The following is a 22,700-nucleotide window of genomic DNA, read 5'->3' on the forward strand; positions in this document are numbered from 1 at the left end:
TCTATTGCCTTTTCATGAACTTTAATGCCATGTAAAATAATCCCTGCCAGTTAATTGAAGAGTCCAGACTGGAAGTGCCTGTAGGCATCATCATAGTTTTTCTTCATTATTGTATCACATTCCATTTTATCTCTGTGTATGTCTGTGTTTGGCAGAAAAAAAATCCACACAAAACAAAGCAGAAAGTGTTTATATTTTAGCACTTGCTTCAGTGCCAATGAAGTGAAGTAACTGAATATAACAACAGAAATGCACACGCGCGCACACAGACACACACACATGCACACACACACGGATGACCTCTTTAAAATTAGGAATTGGGGTTCTTTGCTGTTAATATATAACTATGATATTCAGAACTCTATTTTAGCCCCAGATATGGTTGTAGCAAAAGCATTGGCTTGTGAATGGAAGTAGTGTACTGTAAATATTTATATTTACTTCATCATGAATATCATGAGAGCCACAAACATTATGGCTTGTCATAAAGATCATCTCATGGGATCACATAGGTTAATAAAACTATAAGTGATAAAAACCATTCTTGGCAAAGGCAGCAGATAGTCATATTTTGTAACTTTAACTAGATTATTTCATGAACATCAGGAGAGCACAGGAAACAGGGACAGTACATTAAACTCACCCAGCTGAGGGTTACCATTCTGAAGGACAGGGAATGAGTGTGAACATTTCTTCCAACCAGATGTTTAAGGCATGGTGTGAACTACTTTCATTGCATGTATCCGAGTCTGGGTGTCCATGAAGAGCAAATGTGGGCAAATGTAGAGGGTCCAGGGACCAATTATCTCAAGATGGCAGTGGCAGGAGGAGAAAAATAGGGAGGCAACGCGGCAGTGGGAAGGGGGTGGGGAGCAAGCTGTGACGGCACAGAGGCTGGGCTTAAAAAAACAAAACAAAATAACCACTGGGCTGTCTTAAAAAAAGATCCAAAATGAACCAACAATTTGATTCATGATTCATTTGGGAATAACGCCTAAATTTGTGGTTCATGTACTTGACCATCTCTAATTTTTACCAAAAAAAAAATTATAATCTGGAAACAGGAATTTGGAAGTGCATTGCTTGGTCTAGAGCAGTGGTTCTTAACCTTTGTTACTTGGATGCTTTTGAACTGCAGCTCCCAGAAACCCCAGTCAGGACAGCTGGTGGTGAAGGCTTCTGGGAGTTGCAGTCCAAAACTCCTGAGTTACCCAAAGTTAAGAACCAGTGGTCTAGAGTACATAATCTCTTAATGGAAATAAGTATCTTCTGAAATTCCCAGTACACGAAAGCCTGCCACTTAAGAGAGAAAAGATTTCCTATTTAGCAACGGAATAATGTGGAGAATTTATAACCCAGTTAACATGTTGGAAACATCTGATTTGAACATGTGACAAGGGGTAGAGAGGTGGCTCCATTGCTTTTTTTTGTCACTCTATTTGTGGACCTAATTATTCAGTTTCCTCATCCATGGAGAGAAGTATTCTCTTCACTCTCCATGAATGAGGAACCTGAATAAACAGGGTTTGCACCTGTGGAGAGGCTCCACAAGTGCAGGAGTCTCCTTACTTTGGGACTAGCCCTGCCTCTCTTCTCAGATGTTCACATAATCCTTTTCTGAATGCCTGAATAATATTTACATTCATCAGCTAGATCCATTATACTGGTGGTTCTCAACCTTGGGTAATCCAGGTGTTCTTGGATTGCAACTCCCAAAAACCCCAACCAACACAACTAGTGGTGAGGGCTTCTGGGAGTTGCGTTCTCACCCAGTTACCCAAGCCTGAGAACCACCACATTATACCTAGTAGCAGAGATGGGCACAAACTTCAATTCGGAGGTTTGTGCTGGTTCATCGGATGGGCACCACAGGTGCCGTGGTTCCCTTTTCCCACCCCGTACTGGATCCTCCACTCACCAGCCAGCACATGCTGTTCTCCTCCTCCTCTCCAGGAATCCAACCAGTCCCAGGAAGAGTGTGTGCTTTCCTCCTTTGGCATCCGCACACTCAGACAAGGAGGTAGGGCAAGGATACCTGCAGTACTGCCTTTGAGTGGGCATCTGCTAGAGAAGGCAGAGAAGAGAAGCCTGTGCTCCTGTTGGGACTGGTCAGACACCCAAAGAGGAGGAGAAGAGCAATGTATGCCAGCTGGTGAGTGGAGGATCCGGCCGGGGGTAGGGGACGGAATGAGCAGCACCTGTGTTGCCAGTCTGATGAACTAGCATGAACCTCTAAACCCATCTCTACCCAGTACATTATATGGTGCAACATTAAGTACAGCTGTTCCAGCTGTGTCTGACAGTAACTATGCACAGCCATTGACAATTTTTTAGTTACTTGGATTCAGCCTTTTGTTAAGGTGGTGTTTTTCAGACGTTTTAGCTTTCGGAGATATTTAGGTACATATTCTGATGTACTCGGCAGCCTTTGTTTTGTGTTCCAAAAGATTCTGGGCATGTCCAAGTGAACCTTTCCCCAATCTTATTCTTACCAGATATTTGCACATCACTGTCTTTGATCCCACACCTCTTTCCATGTTTCCTGGGATTGATGGGAGTTGCTCTCCAAAATATCAGGGGGCAGTTTACTAGTGAAGCCAACTGCAGGTTGTTGTGGGTTTTTCAGGTTCTTTGGCCATGTTCTGAAGGTTGTTCTTCCTGACGTTTTGCCAGTCTCTGTGGCCAGCATCTTCAAAGGACTGGAGTAGGAACTCTGTCCATGCCCTGTTGCTGTTTGTTGGATAGTTGAGTATTTATAGCTGTGGGAACAGCTTTTGTCTTTTTTCAGGAGATAGGGTGATCAGCGTGCTTTTGTTGTGATAAGGGGGGAGAGATTATCTGTCACTGAGATTGATGGGTGTCGTTAGCTGGTCTTTGTTGTGCAATGATCCCTGGTCCTTGTGGCTGAAGTTCGTTGCTAGAGTTCGTTGACTTTTTGCAGGCTGTATTTTTCAATATTGGGAGCCAGGCCGTGTTTAGTTTTAGGCTCCTTCCTTTTTGTTGAAGTTCTGTTGATGTTTATGGATTTCAATGGCTTCCTTATGCAGTCTAATATAATGATTGCTGGTGTTGTCCAGTACTTCAGTATTTTGAATCCCACATCCATAAATACTCAGCTATCCAACAAACAGCAACAGAGCATGGACAGAGTTCCTACTCCAGTCCTCTGAAGATGGCGGCCACAGAGACTGGCGAAACGTCAGGAAGAACCTTCAGAAAATGGCCAAAGAACCCAAAAAACTGAGAATAACGATCAGATCCTGGCCGTGAAAACCTTCGAGTATACCAGCTGCAAGTCTTAGGAGTCACCTTTGTAGCTGGTTCATGCAACACACTGGCCAAGTTTGTTAGACCTCACAGTTCCTTTGCATGGGCTGAAACTGTGCCATACTGCACATTTGAGCCTGCATTGGCGCTGGAATGGTGGGCAAGCTGGATTACTGGTTTTGATGTCGAGGCATCTATGATAATAGTGATAACAGAGTCTGGAAACCACTATATTGACCATACAAGCAAATCAACAGGAATCGGCATCCTAAGGTTTTGTTTCTGCCATCCATATAATAAGGTCATGAGCAGAGGAAATATTTTAATGCTATTCACAGTCTTTTGAAATTAGAAAGAAAATGTACAGCTCATTTCAATGGTGGTCCCCTTCGTTGTTTCAATCCATTTCTCTTTGTATCAAAGTATTGTACAAGCTGAAGTCTTTACAATCAGGGAGAAACAACAAAAAAAGAGAAATATATCCATGCAACATAGACTGCTTTGCTGGATTAGTTCAATATGCATTATGAGATCAAGTGGAAGTGACATAGGATGTAAAATGTCTGCTCTTTAGCTGAGTCTGCTTGCTGTTTTAGAAGAAATCTGAAAACAATCATTTAAAACTGAGCAACAGAAAACTGTACTTTTTCTCTATTTTTTAAAAATTAAAAATTAGGATATTAGACTATTGTCAGACAAAAAGCCTATTCTATTGTTTCCCCCCCAAAAAAGAGCTACTTTGACTGCATATTGGTTGTGGTACATTTAAATAATTGTTTTAATAAAATACATCTTTAAGTCAAAGGTTAGAGAAGTTGTCAGTAGTAGGTCAGTGTTCCACTTGCTGTTGTCTTTGCTGCAGCTAATTTAATGGTCGAAGGTGGTTCAAAGTCAACAAGCGATCGCATACAGTATTGGTTTCATTCTTCCAGTACACATATAAATGAGAGAACTAGTAGACAAAAACAAAAAAGAATAGAACAGAACAGAACTAAAAAAAAAGGGGGGGGGAGAAAACAAGAAAAGTATTTGTGTGTATGTGTGCAACCAAATGTGAAGGTGTTCATCAGCTTTACAAGGTCCATGCAGTTTTTTTGTTAAGCTCCAAAAAAGTAGCATAGCTGATGAGAGCTCGCTCCCCCTTTTACTCCTTTTCTAAATGGAAGAATGACAGATGACACTTCTTATACCTCAGTCCAAAAGGGAACAGCTGGACCAGTCTCACTGTAGAATCCACAGAACAATAAGTTAGTTTCAGAGAGCTTCCATCCTTGAAACACTGGGGCTTGGTGGGACATGTCCGATGGGAAATTCCTAACCAACCGGGTTCATTTTAAACCAGGTGGAAATTGTTTGAGCTTCCCAGCTCCTTGTAAACATCCACATAAATGCCGTAGGAAAGTTCATGTATATTGCATTTCATTTCCAGTTACCTGTCTATGCAAGATTCTACTTGGGTGAAGTTCCCAGAGGTAATTGAAGCTCAGACACTCCGTGGTGCCCTCTCAAACTCATGGGTCCTCCTGTTCCTGCCTTTCTTATTCTCTTGTAGATGCTTCCACTTGTTTGTATTCACTTGGGTATTGGCGGGTCTTTGCCGGCGTTGTTTGCGGTCCCTTTTCCACACCTGCTCACAGAATTCATCCATTGTATTTAAGTTGGGGTGGTTGATGAGCTGCATGAAATCCCTATACCAAACTTTTTGGCTTGGGGTCATGCTGTTGGATGCTTCTTTGACCTTGGAGCTATCACCCTCTTCCTCTTTATGAAGCAGCTCTTCAAGGTGCTCTGTATCAATAATCTCCAAGGTCACTTTGAGGAGAGTTTGCATGAAGCCATGCTCAACAGCGTGACAGAAATAAACTCCCGAGTCCTTCCGTTGTAAGCTCCGCAGCAGAAGACCTTGTTCTGTCCGGATTAAGCGATCATCTGCTTTGATCTGTGATGGAGGAAAACAAAGGGACCACACATGAAACCCTTATCTCTTTCTTACAGAGTTTCAACATTTTATACCAGAAGGATGTGAAGCATTTGGTATTCATTAGGCAGAGTAAGGTTCAAAACCATACCCAATTGTGAAGTTCATTGGACAAAATTTTCTCACTGCTTAACTATGGGTGGGTTGGAATACTAAACTGAAATATCTTATTTTATTTTATTGCTAGGATAAGTGTACGAAAGTGTGATAACTACCCTTATCCATATTTCAGGTTTAACACATTTGTTAAACAACTTACAAATGGATAGATGGATGGATTTCATTTTTCTGCTGCTTTTCTCCCATTGGTGGGAGAAAGAACAAGGAAATTAACCAGAAGTCCACACAAAAAACTGCTGTCCCCAGAGCATATGCACACAGGCTGCTGCAGTTGCCTGAGGCCACTACAGGACCAACTCAGGATTGCTATGAAAGTTTTTGCTTGCTCATCTCATGAGAAACTGATACCTGTGTTTTCCTAGGCCTACTCCTGAACTCTCTTTGATTTTAACAACATTCATCCCTAATGAATGTGACAAAGGAGAAATGTTACTTTTTCAGCGGGGTCCAATAGTCTATCAATGACTGCATCAAGGTGAAGAGAAGTTTAGCACATACTGGACTAGTCTTCTCTTAAGTGCAAAATCAAAACTTAGCAGATCTGTAATAGTCAGCAACTTGTATCCTCTGATCCAAATCCAGATCCAACGTTCCCTCTATGCTGCATGGCCATGCAGTGTTGCATCAGTCCCATAATGCAGCTGAGCTGTTCTTTCAGCAAGATAAAATCATGGAGAATTGATATGCATCCCTCTTATTTTAGGTATATATATAGGTATGTCTGTGTTTGTGTGTTCCATAGTTGCACTATGGAAATAATAATAAAGCATGTGAGTTATGTGTTGTAAAGTTACTTCCAATTTACTGTGACCTCAGGAGGGTTTCCAAGGTAAGTGAGAAATTTAAAGAGTGGCTTTACCAATTCCACCCCCCCCCCCAAGTGAGTATCCATGGCTGAGCAGGGATTTGAACATCATTCTCCTGGATCCTAGTCTATCATTCTCTGTGTGTGTGTGTAAGAAAAAAAAATCAAACCAATATGATGGATGCATTCTAGGAATCTACATTAAGGGCCAAACTGTACTTGATACATTCTAAATTCTATCTATATTATACCAGAATGATTATGAAGTTGTCTATTTTCTTCTAATCTTATAAAACAAAGCAGCATATAGATCTGCAATGAGGTTTTGGAAGAACGAGATTATGGAACTTTTTGTTGTGATTGTAGGAAGGCTGAATGTGTCCCTTGAATCCTTCACACCAAACACCATTTAACAACCTTCCCTCATTCCTTCCTTCTTTCTTTCCTCTCCCCTACCCCAGCTATTTCTCTTGGTTCAGGTAAAGCTGTCTCGCCAGCAGGGGAAAGGTTATTTCCTAAAAAAACGAGGTGATGAAGTGACCTTGCAGGCTAGTGAGATGTCTACATTCCTACCAATCCCCTTGAGCACTTGGGAAATGAGAAGTACAACTGTGTTATTCCGTAGGTAAATGCATATGGGGAAAATGGGGGGATATAAATGTCATTCAACAGGTTCTGAATAATGCAGGCTAGGAATGCTTTTTGTTCCCATGGAAATTTTCTTAGATGGTCTAGATATGAAATGCCTCCTTCAGAGCTACAGGAATGCTTTTGTCCTCACTACAAATAACAGGGATGGCACTGTCTCAGGCTATCATGAGAGCATTAATTTGGCCCCTTCAGATCACAGTGTAAGAAAAAAAATCAAACCACCATGATGGATGCATTTTGGAAATCTAAATTAAGGGTCAAAACTACACTTGGCATTTATTGCATACTATAACTAACAAAGAACCTTATGAAACCCTAAAGATTAACATGTTTTATTTGGCGTGAACTTTCATGGATGGTAGCCCACTTCCTGAGATGTACTTTTCATCTAAATACTTCCATAAGTGTTCCTTGTGAGTGAAATATGGGCCCTAGAGAGGATGTATAAGGGCTTCAGACATATCTGTAGAAGTAGGCTAAAGTCCAGGGGAAATTATGGCCACAGTCTATGAAAACCTATCCCAAATAAAGTATGTTTTTCTTTAAGATGCCACAAGACTTACCATTGGCTTTACACTACAAATGTGGCTCTTCCTCTGGAAATTCATCATGCAGTTAATTTTCGATTTTAAGCCTTATCTTCACAAATTGCCAGTATATGTTCTTGATCTGACTACATGTGAGAAGCAAAGAGCTATAGCTGCTGCTGTATTCCAGTCAGGATTAAAGATCCTTTTGGGAAAGAAACAATATGTACCCAGAGGCAAACTATATGATGAGTTTCATTGTGTGGTCCTAAAAGCTAGCATGCCACAATGATTGAACAGAACAAGAGCCCATTCTGATATACAGTCATGTGAAAAATAAAGTACAGTCTCATTGAAGTCTATGGTTTTATGTATCAGGACATAATAAAAACTGCCTGGTCCTTAGCAGATCTGAAAATTAGGTAAATACAACCTCAGATGAACAACACATGACATATTACACCATGTCATTATTTATTTTAAAATAATAAAGCCAAAATGGAGAAGCTATATGTGAGAAACTAAGTACACCTTATGATTCAATAGCTTGTAGAACCACCTTTAGCAGTAACAGTTTCAAGTAATCGTTTTCTGTATGACTTTATCAATCTGTCACATTGTTGTGGAGGAATTATGGCCCACTCTTCTTTACAAAGTTTCTTCAATTCATTGAGGTTTGAGGGCATTTGTTTATGCATAACTCTCATAAGGTCCCGCCATAGCATTTCCATCGGGTTGAGGTTTGGACGTTGACTGGGCCATTTTATTTTATTTTTCAACTATTTTGTTGTAGATTTGCTGCTGTCCTTGGGAGCATTGTCCTGTTGCATGACCCAGTTTTGGCCAAGTTTTAGCTGTTGGATAGATGGCCTCACATTTGACTCTAGAATACTTTGATATGCAGAGGAGTCCATGGTCACCTCAATGCCTGCAAGGCACCCAGGTCGTGTGGCTCATCACCCCTCCACCACTTGACAGTTACTGTGAGGTGTTTGTTTTTTGCCAAATGTCACGCTGTGCACTATGGCAAACCACCTCCGCCTTGGTCTCATCTGTCCAAAGGACATTGTTCCAGAAGTCTTGTGTTTTTTCCAGATGCAACTTTGCAAACTTAAGTCATGTTATTTTTAGAGACAAGCTTTCTCCTGGCAACCCTTCCAAACAAACCATACTTGATCAGTCTTTTTCTAATTGCACTGTCATGAACTTTAACATTTCACATGCTAACTGAAGCTTGTAGAATCTGAGATGTATCTCTCGGGGTTTTTTTGCAATTTCTCTGAGCATTGAACAGTTTGACCTTGGGGTGAATTGCTTAGATGTCCACTCCTGGGAAAACTGGCAATTGTCTGGAATGCTTTCCACTTCTGAATAATCTTCCTCACTGTACATGTCTTGGAAATTGCCTTATAACCCTTCCCAGATTGATGGGCAAGCAACAATTGCTTCTCTATGATCACTGCTGATGTATTTCCTCCTTGGCATTGTGTTAACCTGAATGCTCCAGACCAGCAAACTGCTGAAACATGGGCTTTTATAGAGGTAGTCACACTTGCTGATGATCAATTACTCAATGGCATTTGGTTAGCAGCACCTGGCTGTTACTTAGCCTCTTAATTACTATGGAAGCAGTAAGGTTGTACTTAGTTTTTCATACGTGACTTCTCCGTTTTAGCTCTCTTCTTCTTAAATAAATCATGACACGGTGTAATAAGCCATGTGTTGTTGTACATCTGAGGTTGCATTTACCTAATTTGCAAGCCTGCTAAGGACCAGATAATTTTTATGATGTCCTGATATGTAAAATCATACAATTTAAAGAGGGTGTCCTTTTTCACATGATTGTATACCCCGAAGTGAAGATGTGGATTGTGAAAACATCATTAGAATGGAACCACTTTCATATGTCTTCCTTATGAGTTAAATATGAATTCTGGAGGGGTTGTTTAATGGCTGCCACCCTCTAAATATGCCAATCATCACCTATAAGATGGTGAGTTTTGGAGGTGCCAACCCTTCTGAGAGATGTTCAAACTGCAAAATCTCTTTTCTTTCTGAGGAAAAAAATATATTGGCACAGGTCTTTTGACTAATAGTTCTCACTGAGGCAGTAAACTTGCATCCGTTCTGTACTGTTATTGTCTGCAGATAGGGACTCACAAAACTGAATGCTCCTCTATTATTATTTTTTAATATGCAACATGTCAGAAAGAAAGCTGGAGTAGCATTTCTCCTCCCAACTAATTTTTTTTTAATACTAGGGAGATTCCTTTCTAAAGGATTCAGAAATGAAACATTCCATCATTTAACTTCCTACCTCTACACACACACAAACACACAAACACACACACCTGTAGACTGAGGTTGATTGACCCAAGCCACATGCTATTGAGAAACAGGCCCAAGAAACTGAACTGAAGCCAGTTAGATTCTGGTTCAAAGCCAAAGCCTGTGAAGACCAGGAACCATACCTCTTCTTTCCGATCATCATTTTGCTTCTGGAATTGCCAGTAGACCAGAGCACGCTGAGATTTTGGACTGCATTCTAGAAAAGTGCTGCTGTTTTCCACTCCATAGATGATCTTCTCTTCAAGTCCATGTCCACTTGGATTATCTAGGAGGAAAGACGAAGAGAAATAAATGGTTTAAGCATTACTAGAGGAAATGTGTGTGCCTTGGGAAGGAAGTAAAAATATTTGAGGTCTGCAACTGTCTGGCAAGTATCCCATTTGGGGTATTAAATCTGAAAGAAATCCATTGAATTCAGTGAAGTAATTGAACATTGAAAAGTGCAGGCTTGGTGGTCATATTACGTTGCATCTGTTTAAGCTTCCAATATATTCTGAATATTTTAAAAAGTATAATTTTTAAAGCACCCAAATTTGGAGACATTACGTAGTCCTGCTGGGTGTCATTAACACCATTTTAGGAGACACATAGATTTCTGCCAATGTATAGAATTCACATTTCCTTTTGTTTACAAATAGTTGGACAACCAAGATAAAGGTGCAGGAATTTCGCTTATCTTCTTCCTTCCCTTTTTTGAAATGTGATTTACCTCTACAAAGTCTAAATGAATTATAGAATCATAGAATAATGAAGAATAATGCTGTTGGAAGGGTTCTATAAGGATATTGAGTCCAACCCCGTGCTCAATGCAGGAATACAAATCAAAGGATGAAAAGCAGTTATTGAGCTAGGAAGGGTGCTAAAAGGAGCTCGAAGAGGTCATGAAAATTCTTATGACTGAAAGCAGAAATAAAAAATTGTTTGGGAAACTTCAGCTGGTTTAAAAGCCAGACTGTTGATCAGGCCCTGTTACAGGGCATGAATAACTTTCTGGTTAACACCAGGTCCATGGGCTGCTGGTCCATTCCCAGGCCCAGTTCAAAGTGCTCATTATGCCTATAAAGCTTTGTATGACTTGGATCTTAGCTATGGGCAGGACAGCATTGTCCCAAACAAGCCCCTTTTAGTTTAAGATCTTCAAGAGAGTCCTTCTCTTGGTCCCACTGCTTTGGTAGTCACATTTCATGAAGATCTGAGAGAATAACTTTTCAGTGGCTGCTCGGGGGCTGTGGAATTCCTTTCCATGGGAGGGTAGGCTGGCCTCTGATCCAACAGGCAGAAAAATCTCTTTCTCTTCTTTCAAAACTTTGGGCCACTGATCAAGCTGCAGAGAGAGTTGCTGAGCTTGGGGTTTCTTTTTAATCTTGTTTTTTTTTAATGTGCCTATGCTTTTTTGGTTTTGTTTTTATATTATTACTTGTTTCCTTTTTTAAAATAATTTTTAATAATGAAACTTGGCCACACGTTCTCCCCACAAAGCCATTTTGTAAACTGCTTTGCATCTCTAAAATGGGAGAGAAGCAGGATATAAACAAAAATACATCCATTCATTCATATATATCAGTACCTTCCAGGATTTGCACTCAAGAGTGGAAAGAAAAGGGAATGCACAATCCCAAAGCCTTCACAAATTTCTGCCTGCACCAACGTTAAGTGTGTCCTTTCTTAAATGGAAGCCATTCTTTCTTAAACTGCCGCCTGCTATATCCTTAAAGTTTAGGATATTGGTTCACTGAGATCTTTATAAAATTGTGTTGAGGGGAGTGTTCTATAAACAAGGCTTGGGTGTGGTGTCAGAAGAGCTAACTATGTCTCAAGAGGTTTATGATCATAATACTTTAATAGACAAACCATAAAATAGAAAGCCTTCAAAAAAGTAGTAAACCGTGTTTAGATTATATGGCACAGCAGCGTGTTGCAGAAGCCATTAATGACTAGAAATCTTGTTTTTGTGGAAACAACATTCAATTAATCATTTTCTCTACTAAGCCATATAATTTATGGAAATGTAACAAGGCTAATAAACCAGACCTTGCAGGATCAGTGAAAGAAAGTGAAATAAATTACTTCCTTTCTGTAACAACATTGTTTTCAAGCTATTCATCAATTTGCTGGAAATGCTGGACTGCATTTGGATTTACATGACTGTTGCTCCTACTTGAGCACCATAAAGGCAATGAAGTATAAAATTTCAAGACTTCCTTTTAACTCTTTAACAGGACACACATTTAGGCTAAAATCCTGTTGCTTAGCATAGGAACTCACAACTACAGCAGGCCCATTGAATAAATGGCACTTACAGAGGCATCAACTCAACAAATCTCCACTGATTCAATGGACCTATTCTAGCACTACTTATTACATGCTGTAATAATATATATGCAATTTTCAAGTACGCCTCAGAGAAGCCACCTGCTCAACCATTTAGTATCCGAAAATACCCATGGTTCAAAACTAGCATTTCTCCAGCCTTTTTTTTAATTGCTTTCGGGGATGATTTTATAATAGGTAGAAAAATACATTATACTAAATTAGTTTTCTGATCTACTGTGTTTTAACTAACTTATTAAATTTTAAATACATTTAAAATTATACCTGAATTAAAATTGATGCAGGCACAAAAGAGTTCAGGACTACAATTCCAGAATCCTCTAGCCATCATACCAACAAAAAACATGACAAGAAACAAAAACAAAAACAAAAAAAGGGGGGGGGAAGCATTGTGGTGCCATAAAGAATAAAGTCCCTCATGATCACTTTCCCAAGCTCTGTCTTCTCTAAGGTTCAAAACTTTTCACAAATTCAGGGACTGTACAGTGTGGACTAAATCACTACCTTGAAGGAACACACATGGAGTGCTGAGCATCACTGAAATCTAAAATACCTGCAGTGAGGCGCTTTGATGAACTTAATGCTGGAAATGACTGCATCTCTGCAGTAGAGGGCAGTGGTGCATAACTCTTCTTGTAAAACAAATGCTTTCTTTTTCCTTGTTTTGGAATGCCACCATCTAATTTCTGAGTTGGGATAAACACCTTACATGCCATCCCATAGCTGGACTGGGCATTATTTTTTTAAAATGCATAATTAATAATGTAGCAAAAAATTTAACCATTAAAAAAAACTTTTTACCAGTCTGAATATAAGAAAGCCCTTGTTGAAAATTCTATCCTAGGCTGTTTCCGAGTCTTCTCCACTCTGGATTTTTTCAAATGTACAGTATTTGGATAAAAATATATTATTAGAGCAGGATTTGCTCTCCATATAGGTCTTATAGTTAGGGGTCTTTGCTCTATAATATCCAGCAGTGGCCATTTGATCCATTTTTGCTGGCAAAATTAACTTTCTGGGAGAATCCAGACAATAACGAAAATGCCCTCTTTATGCAAAGCACGAATTGAAAGTTTTGAGATCAATTGATTAGCAAGGATGATGAATTTCTAAGCTACAAGATGAGGTACAAGTTGCAAACATCTGCTGACTGGCAATACTTACAGCCATTAGCATTCTTTCTCATATAAATATGGAAAGTACGGATTAGTTTTCTTTGCAGAGGGAAAATATTATGCTTATTAACTTTGCATCTGAACAATGTCCGAATCGTGTTAATTTTAATTAGGCATCCTTCAGTCTCGAGAGACTATGGTAATATGCTCTGTATGGAGGAACAGCATCGCGTGTGGCTGAGAAGACCATATATTTCATGCAATAATAATAATAATAGTAGTAGTCATGTGTCATCAAGTCCATTCTGACTTATGATGACACTTTCCAAGGTTTTCCAGATAAAGAATACTCAGAAGTAGATTACAATTCCCTTCTTCAGGTGATGGCTTGGGATGATGTAGCTTGCCCAAGGCCACATAGGCTGGCTCTATTCATAAGAGGCACAGTGGGGAATCAAACTCCCAACCTGTGCTCTGTAGTCAGATACCTCAACACTGAGGTATTCTATAGGTGTCTCTATTTTGTTAAACTATTTACCCATTGCATAAAAATTAGCCAGCAGCCAATGGAGATGGATTTTCCACACCCTTGTGGTGACCAAAATACAGTGGTGCCTCACTTGACAAGGATAATCCGTTCCAGCAAAATCGCTATAGAACGAAATCATCATCAAGCGAAAGTAAAAAATCCATTGAAATGTATTGAAAACCGGTTCAATGTGTTCCAATGGGCAAAATACCTCAGCATCCAGTGAAGATCCTCCATAGGGCAGCCATTTTCCGGTGCCCGTATAGCAAGGAATCCATCCTAAAACACAGCGGGGAGCCATTTTGCACAGCGAGCAGCCATTTTGAAAACCCAACAATCAGCTGTTTCGATTGTCGTTAAGGGAAAAAACCCCATACAAACATTGTTTTGTAATCGCAAAATACTCATTGTTAAGCGATTTCCTCATCATCAAGCGGGGCACCACTGTATTGTTGCAACAATAGTTAGATAAAGCTCCCCCACCATGGATAGAATGATGTCAATACGAATCCAAGGCAGACCATTCAACATCACAATAATCCAAGTTTATGCAACTACCAGCATTGCTGAGGAGACTGAAATTGAACAATTCTATGAAGATTTACAACACCTTCTAGAACTGACACCAAAGAAAGATGTTCTTCTCATTCTAGGGGACTGGAATGCTAAAGTAGGGAGCCAAGAGATAAAAGGAACAACAGGGAAGTTTGGCCTTGGAGTTCAGAACGAAGCAGGACAAAGGCTAATAGAGTTTTGTCAAGAGAATAAGCTGGTCATCACAAACACTCTTTTCCAACAACACAAGAGGCGACTCTATACATGGAAATCACCAGATGGGCAATATCGAAATCAGATTGATTATATTCTCTGCAGCCAAAGATGGAGAAGCTCTATACAGTCAGCAAAAACAAGACCTGGAGCTGACTGCGGTTCTGATCATCAGCTTCTCATAGCAAAATTCAAGCTTAGACTGAAGAGATTAGGAAAAACCACTGGGCCACTCAGGTATAATCTAAACCAAATCCCTTATGAATACACAGTGGAAGTAAAGAACAGATTTAAGGAACTAGATTTGGTGGACAGAGTGCCTGAAGAACTTTGGATAGAGGCTCGTAACATTGTCCAGGAGGCAGCAACGAAAACCATCCCAAAGAAAAGGAAATGCAAGAAAGCAAAGTGGCTGTCCAACGAGGCCTTAGAAATAGCAGAGAGGAGAAGGGAAGCAAAATGCAAGGGAGATAGGGAAAGTTACAGAAACTTGAATTCAGACTTCCAAAGAATAGCAAGGAGAGACAAGAGGGCCTTTGTAAATGAACAATGCAAAGAAACAGAGGAAGATAACAGAAAAGGAAAGACCAGAGATCTGTTCAGGAAAATTGGACATATTAGAGGAACATTTTGCGCAAAGATGAACATGATAAAAGACAAAAATGGGAGGGACCTAACAGAAGCAGAAGACGTCAAGAAGAGGTGGCAAGAATACACAGAGGAATTATATCAGAAAGATTTGGATATCCCGGACAATCCAGACAATGTAGTTGCTGACCTTGAGCCAGACATCCTGGAGAGTGAAGTCAAGTGGGCCTTAGAAAGCCTGGCTAACAACAAGGCCAGTGGAGGTGATGGCATTCCAGTTGAACTATTTAAAATCTTGAAAGATGATGCTGTTAAGGTGCTACATTCAATATGCCAGCAAGTTTGGAAAACTCAACAGTGGCCAGAGGATTGGAAAAGATCAGTCTACATCCCAATCCCAAAGAAAGGCAGTGCCAAAGAATGCTCCAACTACCGTACAATTGCACTCATTTCGCACGCTAGCAAGGTTATGCTCAAAATTCTACAAGGTAGGCTTCAGCAGTATGTGGACCGAGAACTCCCAGAAGTACAAGCTGGATTCCGAAGAGGCAGAGGAACTCGAGACCAAATTGCTAACTTGCGCTGGATTATGGAGAAAGCCAGAGAGTTCCAGAAAAATATCTACTTCTGCTTCATTGACTATGCGAAAGCCTTTGACTGTGTGGACCACAGCAAACTATGGCAAGTTCTTAAAGAAATGGGAGTGCCTGACCACTTTATCTGTCTCCTGAGAAACCTATATGTGGGACAGGAAGCAACAGTTAGAACTGGTCATGGAACAACTGAGTGGTTCAAAATTGGGAAAGGAGTACGGCAAGGCTGTATATTGTCCCCCAGCTTATTTAACTTATATGCAGAATACATCATGCGGAAGGCTGGACTGGAAGAAACCCAAGCCGGAATTAAGATTGCCGGAAGAAATATCAACAACCTCCGATATGCAGATGATACCACTCTGATGGCAGAAAGTGAGGAGGAATTAAAGAACCTTGTAATGAGAGTGAAAGAGGAGAGTGCAAAAAATGGTCTGAAACTCAACATCAAAAAAACTAAGATCATGGCCACTGGTCCCATCACCTCCTGGGAAATAGAAGGGGAAGATATGGAGGCAGTGTCAAATTTTATCTTCCTGGGCTCCATGATCACTGCAGATGGAGACAGCAGCCCTGAAATTAAAAGGCGCCTTCTTCTTGGGAGGAAAGCGATGACAAATCTGGACAGCATCTTGAAAAGCAGAGACATCACCTTGCCAACAAAAGTCCGAATAGTCAAAGCTATGGTTTTTCCTGTAGTGATGTATGGAAGTGAGAGCTGGACCATAAAGAAAGCAGACCGCCGAAGAATTGATGCCTTTGAATTGTGGTGCTGGAGGAGGCTCTTGAGAATCCCCTGGACTGCAAGGAGAACAAACCTATCAGTTCTAAAGGAAATCAACCCTGAGTGCTCACTGGAAGGACAGATCCTGAAGCTGAGGCTCCAGTACTTTGGCCATCTAATGAGAAGAAATGACTCCCTGGAAAAGACCCTGATGTTGGGAAAGTGTGACGGCAAGAGGAGAAGGGGACGACCGAGGATGAGATGGCTGGACAGTGTCTGCGAAGCAACCAACATGAACCTGACACAACTCCGGGAGGCAGTAGAAGACAGGAGGGCCTGGCGTGCTCTGGTCCATGGGGTCACGAAGAGTCGGACACGACTAAACGACTAAACACACACACACACCCCCACCATGCTTTTTAGATCATAAAATCTGCATTACCAATTTTTATACATCTTGAGACTCAGTCTCCCATTTGTACTTTTGCCTCCAGTAGATGTACCGTTTCCCTCTGCTTTTTTCTATCCTGCATCCACCTACCTGGTGACTCAGAAAATCGGATGGGACTTACTCAAAGCAGATGCATACAAAACTGTGTGGCATACAACTCATGATGTGAAATATCAACAAAATGTCTGAGACGGCAGAGACAAAGATGAGAGGACTTCTAAATTCCTTGCTCTCACTGATTTAGGCTGTTTCATCACGAAGAGAAACTTGAAGAAATGTTAAACTCTGCAAGATTCCCATGCCTCCAGTGTGACAAACGTTTGAGGTTTCTTCAATTTGCACAAAATGTCTCTTTATAAAATGACTGTCTTTTTACATTGTGAAGGCACATGCTCAGGCACACACATCATGCACATAATAACTAATTGTTTGATTTTTTTTTAAAAGCGATGCGAACAATCTAACCATTGCTTCAAATGTTTAAGTCCAAGAAATAGGCCTGCAGGTACAATAGATTTGTATGATCTATGGGAGGGAGTTCCAGAGTCTGGGAGCAACAAGAGAGGAGGCCCTCTCTCATATACCCACCAAACACACATGTGAAGGTCTCAAGACCGAGAAAAAGGCCTGATGATCTTAACACTTGAGCAGGCTCATAAAGGTAGATGCAGTCCTTGAGATGGCTTGGGTCCAAGCCATTTAATGCTTTATACATTAGAACTAGAGATAGGCACAAGCTGGTGGTTTGGCCATTCGTGGTGGTTCATTTTTTGGTCAAACAAATGTTTGGCACTTTCTAGCCCTGCCTCCTCTGGTGGGTGCTCATTCAGAGGCAGCGCCTGGAGGAGGTGGAGCAGGGAAGCTAGGTTTCTGCCTCTGAGTGTGCACCCACCAGAGGTTAGGAAGCGCCAAACACCTGTTTGGTTGAAAATTGAACCTGCTGACACCTAACTCTCTGTTTTTTAAAGATCTTCCAGGAAGCCTGTCTCTCACGCCCCAGCCTCCACCATGAAATATGGCATTTAAATGTAATGTTGCCTCAGGCCTCATTTAATTCGATCTTAGCCTTTTTTAGAAATTGGAAGTGACCAGCCTGCCGCTTCCTATTTCAGATGAGTCAGGGTGTATTTGCTGCATTTAAATGACAAGTTTTCTGGGAGAAGTGAAAAATTGAGAGACTGTGGTGCAGCCCACCAAACATCCGGGGGGGGGGGGAACGAAGGTCTCCCAGCCCCTCAGAGGTTGCCTGTTACAAAACACATTCAAAGATTTAAATTGTATTTTAATTGTTTTATCCTTTTATTGTATTTTCATTGTTGTAACCCACCCAGGGACCTTTGGGTAGAGTGGGCGGCATATAAGTTAAACAAACAAACAAATGAAAAGAATCAGAAATTATGTGTTTCTGGAGAATACCCATAGGCAGATAACCATTCATTTTTCTTTGGCTTATCCATCTACAATTTCTTCCCAGTGATCATCTTGCTTGAAATACCCTTTGAAGTGCTGTGTGTCAAGAAGTTATGAGATATTTCATGGCAATGTCCCTGGCAGAAAGATTAATGCTATATTTATTAGCTAGTTCACTCTTCATATGTATTGGAATTATAATACCTCTAATTCTCTGCCACTTGCTATGCTGGGTAGGAGCTGGAGTAAAATATATGACTCAATTGATTTGGGGTTCATGCAAGAATTTTGCTGTTTTTCACATTGAATTTTTAACTTGATGGGTAAACCAGATAAAACATGCTCTATGATTCAAAGTCATGAAAAAGGAAAAACAATAACTTCACAGCTTAAATGAGTGAGCTGCTGTACATTATTATCTATTTTTAAAAATAGCTTTTAAAATATTTCCACAGGCGGTGCTAGGAATGTGTGACCAGGAAGGAGTTAAATGCTTTCTTTCACACTGAAAGTCATGGCAGGGTTAAAAGTAAGAGAAACCTGCTCAGTGGGCTGAATGGAGAGACATTCGGATTGGCTAGAATGTTCTGCTAATCAAATTGGTCTTTTGGAATTCCTTCAGAACTCTCTGAATTTTTTAAAAAACAGCGATTTCAGAGGTTTTAGGAGTTAAAAAGCAGTAATTAAATAGTCTAAATTAGAGCCAGGATTGCTCCAATTCATGTGGATGAAGAAAAAGAGGTTAAAATGTTTCCCCCCCCAGATATGCAAATTTTGTCCTGTCTATGTTTTTCATTTCTTTTTTATTAGCTGACAAAATGGTCACTTGGTTCTTCACAAGGGAAAAATTGTGTTTTTTTAAAAATCACAATTTAAAAACCCTTCACTCTAACATCCCCAAATTTGGCATGGAGCAAGAGAAAACTTTCTGATACATCTGTGTTAATTTTGGTGATATTCCGAGGTCCGGTTTCATAGTTAACTTTTGTTTTGTTTTGTCCCCCACATCTTTTGATTTTGCTTGTAGAATCCTGCTTTCTGTGCAAAATATATGACACGACTATCATGGTGCCATAATACAAAGAACTACAACTTACCATGATGCTGTAGATCTGAGCAATGAGTTAGAGGGTCACCATTTCGTATATCTTGCCGTCTTGTACGTCTAAAATGTAAAGAAAAACTGTTAAGTGTTTGTTCTAGCCATCCATTGATTCTGTGGATATTGTTAAAGTATTGTTCTAGCCAAAAGTAGCCTAAGGCGCAAAATATCTGTTTAGTCTCTCATGACTAAAAGAGAAGTTGGGAAAGTTTCATCTGCTAAATTTCATTGTCTTAGATAATAGCACAAGAATATGTTTTTAAAAAGAGACCGAGAAGCAAAACACTGGCACTTTAGACAATTTCAGGCACATGTAAATTAATAGTACACCAAAGGTAAGGAGTTTGTACAAATTGATTCATTACTTATTTGAATAATATTTTCCATTGGTATCTTTGCATTCAGGAATCAAAACCAAAACAGAATATATTATTGTTCCCTCTGAGAACAGTCTCAGCAAGACATCCAGTGTGTATTGATAGTTATTAAATTAAGAGTCTGATCGGTAGACATTTGGATAAATAAGATTTCCACATACCTACAATGTATCTTCAGCCTTTTATCTTTATCTTTCTTAAGGGTACAGTGAATTTTAAACTCCATTGTGTTCTATGAGAAGCAAACCAGTCAAGCTTCAGCATCTGACTGTGTGCAAGGTATTTAGCGATCTATAGGGGTGCCCCACTAGACGATGTTAATTCGTTCCATTGAAATCGCTGTTTAGCGAAAACATTGTCTAGCGAAAAGCCTTTCCCCATTGGAATGCATTGAAACCCATTTAATGTGTTCCAATGGGGAAAATACCTTGTTGTCCTGCGAAGATTGCCCATAGGAAAGCCACTTTGCAAACCATCGACCAGCTGTTCTAAATCGTTGTCTTGCGAAAAATGGGCCCGAAAACACCCATTTTGCGAAGATCGCCCCTAGGGAAGCTATTTTGCAAACCGCCGATCAGCTGTTCTAAATTGTCGTCTTGCGAAAAAATGGTCTGCGAAGCACGGACCAAATCACTGTCCAGCAAAATTCTCCCATAGGAATCACTGTTTTGTGAAGCAAAATGGCAGTCGCAAAACATCGGCGTCATGCAGATTCGTTGCTCTGAGGGGTAATCATTTTGCGAGGTACCACTGTATTAGTAATCCAGGTTTACAATGCCTTGGAGTCCCATTTATAAGAGGATAGGGATATTGGATGATAGGGATATCTTAGTATCCTCTCCAAGAATATTTCCAAGATCTGTCCTTTTTTATAAGGTTAGTCTTTACGGTTCAGAGTTCTCGGAAGCCTTTGTACTTGAGAATGATTAGAATTGGCTCATCATCATTCTGAAGGCAAATCTATACAGATTATATATTTAAATCTGGCCTCAGAAAAATGATGAGCTATCACATTTTTCCAGCACTGCTTCTTGTTGTTAAGTCATGTCTGACTCTTCGTGACCTCATGAACCAGAGCATGCCCAGCCCTCCTGTCTTCCACAGCCTCCCAGAGTTTGCTCAAATTCATGTTGGTAGCTTCGGTGACACTGTCCAACCATCTCATCCTCTGTCGTCCCCTTCTCCTCTTGCCTTCACACTTTCCCAACATCAGGATCTTTTCCAGGGAGTCTTTTCTTCTCATGAGTATTGGAGCCTCAGCTTCAGGATCTGTCCTTCCAGTGAGCACTCAGGGTTGATTTCCTTCAGAATGGATAAATTTGTTCTCTTTGCAGTCCAGGGAACTCTCAAGAGTCTCCTCCAGCACCACAATTCAAAAGCATCAATTCTTCGGTGGTCGGCCTTCTTTATGATCCAGCTCTCACTTCCATATTGCTGCCTTGTCGTGGCGAAGGGGCTTGAGTAATTGAGAGAAGCTATGGGCTACACCGTGCAGAGACACCCAAGATGGACAGGTCATAGTAGAGAGTTCTGACTAAATGCGATCCACCTGGAGCAGGAACTGACAAGGCACTCCAGTATCTTTGCCAAGAAAATTCCATGGCCAGTGCTTCTAAGTATGGGTAAGTTTATGGGGGAACAAAATAAAGCTGGACAGCTCAGTGGTATCTGGCTGCGGAGCTAGAGATGTGGAGTTTGATTCCCCACCTCTTTGACAGGGGCTGAATATGACAGTCCTTCCAGCTCTGCAGTTGTAACATTATCATTATAAAATAAAGCTAACTTTAAATGCCTTGGAAACAAAATGGTTAAACATGTATAACAAAACATGCCACAAGATGAGTTACATTATACAGTTTGATCAGGATATTACAATTTTGTATGTTCAAAGCAGTTAGTAGTTTCAGTAACTATCAGATTGTTTTTTATTTTGATCTACAGCAACATAAGTTTAAGGAACATTTCACCTTCCATTGGCTTTCCCTTACTTTCTTGTAGATTTGTGTCATTAAAAAAAAACATTCTGTAGAAAACAAAGTAATTTGTAATGGGCTCTTCCTGTTCTGACTGATTGCTACTGTTGTATTTGCTCTGTCTGCTTCCTTTGTAACAAACATCAGTAGTCCCAAACCTCACTTCAATCCGTTAAAAACTGTTGCTTTAAAGTAGAAGAAAAGAACAGGGGAAACAAAGATGTTGTTAGAGGCTGAGCACTTCATTTGGAGAAGAAAAGAAACACTAAAAGAATGAGAAGTCAGGAAAGAAGTGGGGAACAAAAAAAGGATTAGGTGGCTGAACAATGATGGAATTTCAGATCTTGAAATCATGTCAGCAGAAGTCAAAGGCTCTGAAGAAAACCACATTTGTTTATAGCCCCCAGTATCTGTTGTGAAAGTGTGAAAGAGAAAGAAAAGCATGGTGCAAACCTCAAAAACCAATAATCACATATTTAGAAGATAGATTGCTGAAAAACAAGACAATGGAAAAGATTGTTGGGTTGGATCCAGACTAAATTAGTTTGGCTTTAATGTCACTGGAATCAACCCACTGACTTTCCAGGTTGTGTAGGAAGGTAGTGCACAGAAATTAAGTCACATTTTATCTCTCAAATAAAGAAGAGCTAAATCAATTACAAAATGTGTGATGCCTATGTTCTTTCGACTGCTGCTGTTCTAATGTCATAGGTGTTTCAAGTTTTAGATTTGTGAATCTAATGTTTCAAGTTTTAGATTTGTGGTTCTGTTGATATATGATGTGCTCAGTATAGTTGACAGTGGAGATATTGGAAGTCTCCCTTACCTCTTAGCAGTGGGGAAGTAGCGAGAGCATGAGGAGCCATCCCAGGCACAGTATGGGTCTCTAGCAAGGCAGCACTCTGCACATGCTTTCCCATACACATCACAGCGATGCAGAGGAAGCTGGGAAACCCCAACAGCTGAGCCAATGTAGAGCTGTTGCTGTTGGTGGGGAAGGAACAAGAGAAATTTAATCAGCCATCTTTCACTGAAAAAGACC

At 40.3% G+C, this 22,700-nt stretch overlaps 1 protein-coding gene across 1 annotated transcript in view; it reads right to left on the reverse strand.

The window, feature by feature from the left end:
• Positions 1-3,572: 3,572 nt before the first annotated feature.
• SEMA3A (semaphorin 3A) overlaps positions 3,573-22,700 on the reverse strand; it is a 212,400-nt gene continuing 193,272 nt past the window's right edge. The window contains exons 14-17 of the mRNA XM_020800519.3: positions 22,485-22,642; positions 19,304-19,371; positions 9,820-9,962; positions 3,573-5,206 (exon numbers count right to left, since the gene is read on the reverse strand). Coding sequence (XP_020656178.3) covers positions 4,751-5,206; positions 9,820-9,962; positions 19,304-19,371; positions 22,485-22,642 — 825 coding nt within the window. The 3' untranslated portion in view covers positions 3,573-4,750. The remainder of the gene's footprint in view (positions 5,207-9,819; positions 9,963-19,303; positions 19,372-22,484; positions 22,643-22,700) is intronic.

The sequence above is a fragment of the Pogona vitticeps genome, chromosome 5, assembly GCF_051106095.1.
Source record: "Pogona vitticeps strain Pit_001003342236 chromosome 5, PviZW2.1, whole genome shotgun sequence".
Classification (NCBI taxonomy): Eukaryota; Metazoa; Chordata; class Lepidosauria; order Squamata; family Agamidae; genus Pogona; species Pogona vitticeps.